General features: G+C 38.3%; 1 protein-coding gene across 1 annotated transcript; it reads left to right on the top strand.

Annotated features, from left to right (window-relative positions):
* Positions 1–608: 608 nt before the first annotated feature.
* On the top strand, positions 609–7,571 carry LOC110288073 (zinc finger protein 431-like; the record flags this gene model as incomplete). Its single annotated transcript, XM_029473797.1, has 4 exons — positions 609–735; positions 1,100–1,160; positions 6,112–6,437; positions 6,591–7,571. Coding segments are annotated over 4 exons (1,155 nt in total), but the record flags the coding sequence as incomplete, so codon positions are not given.
* Between the last annotated feature and the right edge of the window lie 1,215 nt (positions 7,572–8,786).

Here is an 8,786-nt window from a genome sequence, read left to right as displayed (position 1 = left end):
GGTTGTGAGCCACCATGTGGTTGCTGGGATTTGAACTCTGGACCTTCGGAAGAGCAGTCGGGTGCTCTTACCCACTGAGCCATCTCACCAGCCCCAGCTTGATTTTTATAGTTAGTAATTGTTAATGTTACTTCAATTTCTTTGATGTGTGGTAAGCACTATAGATCTTGTAGAGCTTGTCTCCTCTTTATGTCTGTAATTAACATTTCTCTAGAAAGGCTACATCCTACTTAAAGGGCTGAGAAATGACAAGGGTGAACTTCATTATTAAGTTAACTTCTAATATGACTTGGTAGTTAAAGTAGAACTAGCTGGGCAGTCGTGGCGCACACCTTTGATCCCAGCACTTGGGAGGCAGAGGCAGGCGGATTTCTGAGTTCGAGGCCAGCCTGGTCTACAGAATGAGTTCCAGGACAGCCAAGGCTACACAGAGAAACGCTATCTCGAAGGAAAAAAACAAAAAAACAAGGTAGACCTTCAGTGTCAGTAAATAAGTGGAATAAGTGGAGTAGGCCCCAGAATTGTATGAACACATTGCCTATGAAGAATAGATGCCCGATGTTGTTTCTATTGTGCTTTCTTTTGTACACGTTTATGGGATGCTCTAGAATGCAGTTACTTATGAGGACGTGCATGTGAACTTCACTCAAGAGGAGTGGGCTCTGCTGGATCCTTCTCAGAAGAAGCTCTACAAAGATGTCATGTTGGAGACCTACAGGAACCTCAGTGCTATAGGTAAGACTATGAATTCCTTTTCCTGTTTTTTGTTTGTTTGTTTTTTGTTGTTTTTGTTTTTTCGAGACAGGGTTTCTCTGTGTATCCCTGGCTGTCCAGGAACTCATTTTATAGACCAGGCTGGCCTCGAACTCAAAAATCTGCCTGCCTCTGCCTGGGATCAAAGGGGTGCGCCACCACGCCCAGTTCCCTTTCGTGTTTTAAAATTGGAAAAAACAGTTTCTTTTGATGCACTTCTGTAATTTCAATTGAGATGGACAAAGAGTTTGGTGAATAAATCATGTGTAATTCTAAGGTTCATTGAAGATACTAACTTATATTTTGCCTAATTTCCACACATACATTTCCTGTTACTCTATTTTAGGATTTAATTGGGACGACAAAACTACTGAAGAACATTGTCAAAGTTCCAGGAGACAGAGAAGGTAATTTTCTTTTTATTTATTTATTTATTTCTATTATTATTTTTGTAATAGGTATTTTCTTCATTTACATTTCAAATATTATCCCCTTTCCTAGTTTCCCCTCTGAAAATCCCTTATCCCCTCTCCCCCTCCCGTCCCCCTCCTCCCTATCCCACCCACTCCAGCTCCCTGGCCCTGGCATCCCCTACACTGGAGCATCAAGCCTTCACAGGACTGAGGGCCTCTCCTCCCATTGATGACTGACTAGGCCACCCTCTGCTACATATGCAGCTAGAGCCATGAGTCCCACCATGTGTTTTCCTTGATTGATGGTTTAGTCTCACGGAGCTCTGTGGGTACTGGTTAGTTCATATTGTTGTTCCTCCTATGGGCCTAAAAACGCCTTCAGCTCCTTGGGTACTTCCTCTAACTCTTTCATTGAGGACCCTGTGCTCTGTTCAGTGGATGGCTGTGAGCATCCACATCTGTATTTGTCAGGCACTGGAAGAGCCTCTCAGGAGTCAGCTATATCATCAGGCTCCTGTCAGCAAGCTCTTGTTGGCAACCACAATAGTGTCTGGGTTTGGTAGTTGTTTCTGGGATGGATCCCTGGGTGGAGTAGTCTCTGGATGGTCAATTCTTCAGTCCCTGATCCGTAACTCCTTCCATGAGTATTTTTTCCTCCTTCTAAGAAGGATTGAAGTATCTACACTTTGGTCTTTCTTTTTATATCCACTTATCAGTGAGTGCATTTCATGTGTGTTCTTTTGTGATTGGATTACCTCACTTAGGATGATATCCTCCAGATCTGTCCATTTGTCTAAGAATTTCATAATTTCATTGTTTTTAATAGCTGTGTATTCCATTCTGTAAATGTACCACATTTTCTCTATCCATTCCTCTGTTGGGGACATCTGGGTTCTTTTCAGCTTCTGGCTATTATAAATAAGGCCTCTATGAACACAGTGGAGTGTGTGTCCTTATTACAGGTTGGAACATCTTCTGGATATATGCCCAGGAGAGGTATTCCTGGATCTTCAGGTAGGACTATGTCCAATTTTCTGAGGAACTGCCAAATTGATTTACAGAATAGTTATACCAGTTTTCAATTCCACTAGCAATGGAGGAGTGTTCCTCTTTCTTCTCATCTTCTGTCACCTGTGTTTTTGATCTTAGCCATTCTGACTGGTGTGGGTTGGAACTTAGGGTTGTTTTGATTTGCATTTCCTTGATGATTAAGGATGTTGAACATTTTTTTTAGGTATTTCTCAGCTACTCAGTATTCCTCAGATGAGAAGTATTTGTTTAACTCTGTACCCCATTTTTGAAAAAGGATTATTTATTTTATGTATGTGAGTACACTGTAGCTGTCTTCAGACACACCAGAAGAGGGCATCAGATTCCATTACAGATGATTGTGAGCTACCATGTGGTTGCTGGGATTTGAACTCAGGACCTTTGGAAGAGCAGTCGGTGTTCTTAACCCCTGAGCCATCTTTACAGCTCTGTACCCCATTTTTTAATAGTGTTATTTGGTTTTCTGGAGTCTAACATCTTGAGTTCTTTCTATATATTGGATATTAACACTCTATCTGATTTAGGATTGGTAAAGATCTTTTCCCAGTTTGTTGGTTGCCTTTTGGTCTTATTGACTGTGTCCTTTGCTTTATAGAAGCTTTCCAATTTTATGAGGTCCCATTTGTTGATTCTTGATCTTAGAGCAGAAGCCATTCGTGTTCTGTTCAGGAATTTTTTGCCCGGTGCCCATATCTTCCAGGTTCTTCCCCACTTTTTCCTCTATAAGTTTCAGTGCGTCTGGTTTTATGTGGACTTGAGCTTTGTACAAGGAGGGAAAAAATGGATCATTTCGCATTCTTTTTTTTTTTTTTTGGTTTTTCGAGACAGGGTTTCTCTGTATAGCCCTGGCTGTCCTGGAACTCACTTTGTAGACCAGGCTGGCCTCGAACTCAGAAATCCGCCTGCCTCTGCCTCCCGAGTGCTGGGATTAAAGGCGTGCGCCACCACGCCCAGCTGTCATTTCGCATTCTTCTACATGATAACTGCCAGTTGAGCCAGCACAATTTGTTGAAAATGCTGTCTTCTTTCCACTGGATGGCTTTAGCTCCTTTGTCAAAGATCAACTGACTTTATGTGTGTGGGTTCATTTCTGGGTCTTCAATTCTATTCCATTGATCTACCTGTCTGTTGCTGTACCAGTACCATACGTTTTTACTACTATTGCTCTGTAGTACAGCTTGAGGTTGGGCATCGTGATTCCACCAGAGGTTCTTTTACTGTTGAGAATAGTTTTTGCTACCCTAGGTTTTTTGTTATTCCAGATGAATTTGCAAATTGCCCTTTCTACCTGTGTGAAGAATTGAGTTGGAATTTTGATGGGGATTGCACTGAATCTGTGACCCGTCCAGCAGGTCCAGTTATTCGAGGGTCTGGAGGGGGCCTCCTCCTAAGAACCAAATGGGGGTTAGAGAGGGGCGAGGGCCTTGTGCAAATAACGACACATCAAAGCCCCAAATGTATTGACAAAGGCCCAAGGCTTAAATGCACAAGNAAAAGNGGAAGTACAGATACTTATCAGTGGGAGGGGTAGGGCAATACAAGCAAAAGGAGAAGTACTTATGGGAGGGGGGGCAATAGAAATTCTTTCTTTTGGGAGCTACACGGGAAAGCAGGAACTTGGTGGTATCAGGGTGTGGTCAGGTCAGGATGGCTTAGGGCTGGAACATTCTCAGAATCTGTAGGGCTGGAACATTCTCGGAATCGGTGTGTCTGTGGCCCGCTTTTGACCCCCTTTTCTTCTGGGGGGGGGGAGAGGCCCAATTCAGAGATCAAGAGTTGTCTTAATAGCTCCCAACAAATCTGCAAATTGCTTTCCAACAAGATAGCAATTTTTACTATATTACTCCTGCTAATCCATGAGCATGGGAGATCTTTCCATCTTCTGAGATCCTTGATTTTTTTCTTCAGAGACTTGAAGTTCTTACTATACAAATCTTTGACTTGGTTAGTTAGAGTCATACCGAGGTATTTTATATTATTTGTGACTATTTTGAAGGGTGTTGTTTCCCTAATTTCTTTATTAGCCTGTTTATCCTTTGTGTAGGCCACTGATTTGTTAGAATTAATTTTATATCCAGCTACTTTACTCAAGTGTTTATCAGCTGAAGGAGTTCTCTGGTGGATTTTTTGGGCTCACTTATGTATACTATCATATCATCTGAAAATAGTGATATTTTCACTTCTTCCTTNCCAATTTGTATCCCTTTGATCTACTTTTGTTGTCTAATTGCTATGGATAGGACTTTGAGTACTATATTGAATAGGTGAGGAGAGAATGGGCAGCCTTGTCTAGTCCCTGATTTTAGTGGAATTGCTTCAAGTTTCTCTCCATTTATTTGATGTGGCCTACTTGTTTGCTTTATATTGCTTTTATTATGTTTAGGGATTGGCCTTGCATTCCTGATCTTTCCAAGACTTTTATCATGAACGGGTGTTGGATTTTGTCAAATGCTGACTCGGCATCTAATGAGATGATAATATGGTTTTTTCTTTCAGTTTATTTATATAGTGGATTATGTTGATAGATTTCTGTATATTGAACCAACCTTGCATCCCTGGAATGAATCCTACTTGATCATGATGGATGATTGTTTTGATGTGTTCTAGGATTTTGTTTGTGAGAATTTTATTGGGTATTTTCTCATCGATATTCATATGGGAAATTGGTCTGAAGTTCTCTTTCTTTGTTGGGTCTTTGTGTGGTTTAGGTATCAGAGTAATTGTGGCTTCATAGAATGCAGAAGGTAGTTTTCATGTGCAAGCTCATACAAATATGCCTCTGAAGAAATTTTAATATGAGCTGAAGGTTTTAAAGTAAAGCAGCAGTGCAAATAAGCACAACTATAAGTGTATTGGTTATTCTTACATTCTAACAAAACCATAGTCCTCAGGGTCCTGTATCTGATTTGGTTTTGCAAGGCTTCCTTTAAGAAAGAGGACACGCAAATAGTGTCTTAGTGTATATCCTCATTTGAAACATAGCCATATTAGAGCTACACTGTACAGCTGGCAATCCATTTCTTCTCATTATGTAAAAGCCATACACATTAAAATGTAGTACATATAGGCCCAAAATCTTCTAAGAAGCAAATAGTCTATAGTAAAGATAGTGTTACTCGTATATTTGTAGTAACATTGCTAAGTTGATTGAGACGAGAAGCTTATGGGAGGTAAGAATGATGTTGTATGGTAACCTTAGTCCCTATATCACATATCTCTGAGGAACAAAATGTTATACTCAGTAAATGAAATGTTCTAACTTTTTATTTGTTAGTTGTCCTTTTATAGATGTATCATATGTCCTAATGGATACCTGCCACGTGTACTTAAGGGATATTAAGTGAAGTAGTGTACCCCTCTCTGTCTCCCAGAACAATTAGGAAACATGCATTTGCTTGCAGTTAAGGTAGACTTTTTGAATGTGATACAAGTTTCATATCATTAGTTTTCCAGCTTCATTGGCAATAATACATCAGCAACCTCATTCTGTAGAAAATTCTCTTGAGTCCTAGGAATGTGGAAATGCTTCACTTTCTCCTGATTCACAATACTATATTTGCAAATAAAGTATGATCCACAGTCTAGGAAAAATTGGAATACACTTAATGTGATAAAGGCCTGAGTTCTCCTACTTTTGTTCAAATATGGGAAAACCCTCTAATAGAAAAAGAATATATAAAGCTGAACCATGTAATACATGCTCATACCTTCTCAGGTATCCCTGAAGATGAAAACCAACCCATAATGAAGGGGTAACTGTATGAATGTAAGCAAAGTGATAAAAATCTTAAGATCTAATTCCTCTTTATATTTAGACAGTAGTACCATTAATTCATATATCTGAAATTATTCTTCAGTGTGATAAAGCTTTCAAATGTGCCAATTTTCTTCTCAGGCATGAAAGAAGTCAGAGTACAGAAAAAGTGTCTGAATATACTCAACGTGGTAAAGCCTTTGCTTTACATGCTCACAGTCATGCCCAAAGACATGAAAGGATTCATACAGAAAAGAAACCCCATGGAGTGATTCAATTTGTTGAAGCCTTTGCTCAACATAGTCTCCAACTTCGTAAAAGAGCACAAACTGGAAAGAAACTCTATGAATGGAAGCAATGTGGTAAAGCCTTTGTAGATCACAGCCATCTTAAAATGCCTGAAAGAATTCACACCGGAGAGAAACCTTATGAATGTCATCAGTGTGAAAAAGCCTTTCCAAGTCACAGTAATCTCCTACAACATAAAGGAACACATACTGGAGAGAAATGCTATGAATGTAATCTGTGTGGTAAAGCCTTTTCACAACACTATACTCTCCAGAATCATAAAAGAACACATACAGGACAGAAATCCTACAAATGTAATGAATGTGATAAAGCCTTTTCACAAATTTGTAACCTCCAGTTGCATAGACGAATTCATACTGGAGAGAAACCGTACAAATGTAATAAATGTGAGAAAACCTTTTCACAACATAATGCCCTCAAGTATCATAGAAGAATTCATAGTGGAGAGAAACCATACAAATGTAATGAATGTGATAAAATATTTAGACAAAGCAGTGATCTCCAAAAGCATAAAAGAATACATACAGGAGAAAAACCCTACAAATGTAATCAATGTGAGAAAGTCTTTTCCCAACATCATCATCTCCAAAACCATAAAAGAACACATACTGGAGAGAAACCCTTCAAATGTAATGAATGTGATAAGGCCTTTTCACAAATTGGTAACCTCCAGTCGCATAGACGAATTCATACTGGAGAGAAACCCTACAAATGTAATACATGTGAGAAAGCCTTTTCACAACATAGTCACCTCCAGTCACATAGAAGAATTCATACTGGAGAGAAACCCTACAGATGTAATAAATGTGAGAAAGCCTTTTCACAACATAGTAACCTCCAGTTGCATAGAAGAATTCATAATGGAGAGAAATCCTATAAATGTAATAAATGTGAGAAAGCCTTTTTACAACACTATAGCCTCCAAAGACATAAAGGAATACATACTGGATAGAAACCCGATGAATGTGATCTATGTGTGAAAGCCTGTGTATGTCACAGGCATCTTCAAAAGCATAAAAGAATTCGTACTGTAGGAAAAGCTTATGAATGTATACAATATGGTAAAATCTACAAGTACCCATAGTCTTCATCATCATGAACATATTTGTATTGGCAAGAAACCCTCTGAATATTATCTGTGTGGTAAAACCTATCCCAACACACTTATCTCCCAATGCATCAAGGAGCACACACTGGGGAGACAGAGGTTGGAGGTTGGGGAGGAGGACTTATGAATGTACACAATGTAAAAATCCATGCTGCAGGGAAGCCCTACAAATGTAGTTCTTCAGTTAAAACTTTGCACTTCACTGTATCTTTCTGTAAGAGGAAAGCCTTTAGCTTATACTAAATCTGTTACTTTAGCACATCAGAGTAATTTTTCAACCTCTGAGAACACATAAGTAAAGCAGTATAGGACTCTGATGGACTTGGAACAATTTTTAGCCAATCCACTTTCATTAAGTTACACAAAATTATTTATTCCTGAGAAAAACTCTAGCAAGTGTCAACTATCTGCTCAAATGTAATGATATCTTTATTTTATTTTTTTATGGGTAAATTCATAGGTTCAAAAGACCTTTCAATTTCATTGAGAAGGTAACTGGTTTAAATTTCACAGTTCATTTTAAGTCCATTAAATAACTCATTCATGTGTAAAACTATAGGTGCATATTTGTGTGTTTTCTGTTGATGTGATAAAACATTTTAAGTATTGTAGAGAAATCTCAAACCAGCCACCTTTGGCCATTTATTTTTCAGGTAAAAGACACACAGCCTTTATATTTATAATAAGCCTTAACCAGCATATGAGCTTGGCTGTTATTTATGTTCTATGCTATTATGTCTATTTCCCAGCCAATGATTTCATCCTAGAATTTGCCTTGCTTCATCTAGGCTATGCTTTGTCTGTGGCTTTGTGTGATTGCATGAATGCTGATTTCCAAGAAAATTAAGCTTTTATATAGCAGAAAATATAGGAAGATGGAAAACCCTGACCTGGTTCCAGGGAATAAACTTTTCTTAATAGCTTGGCCATGTGTCTATGCATGTAAATATTTTACAGTGTTTTATATCATCTTGATGTCAGAAAATGGAAAACACTTATATAAGAGAAAAACCCTATGTATGTTGATGATCTCATTATAGACTGTAACACCACAGTTGTTTTTCACATCAGGGAAAAAAATCCTGTTTCATTTCTTCATCATGGCCTTGAAGGAAGTAAATTATTTCCCATGTTCACTCAAGTGTTATATTAGAGATCACCAACTGTGGTTGTGGGTTTTAGTTTTAAACTTTTGGAATAGATATTGACGTTTGTTCTATGACTTTCAAATCCATTTACAGGTGTTTATTAGGGGATCCTTGAGTTCATTCTGTGACTTCACCTTTATTTCAACTTTACTTGTTGAAAGGTATTTTTCTGCTGCAATTAATTTAGTTGGATACTCATTTTCTAAGTGGTCCTTTTTTTTTTTTTTTTTTTTTTTTTTTTTTTTTTTTGA

Source organism: Mus caroli, unplaced genomic scaffold, assembly GCF_900094665.2.
Source record: "Mus caroli unplaced genomic scaffold, CAROLI_EIJ_v1.1 scaffold_7573_1, whole genome shotgun sequence".
NCBI classification, from domain to species: domain Eukaryota; kingdom Metazoa; phylum Chordata; class Mammalia; order Rodentia; family Muridae; genus Mus; species Mus caroli.
The sequence above is the reverse complement of the archived record's forward strand: the minus strand, read 5'-3'. Positions and strand labels throughout refer to the sequence as shown.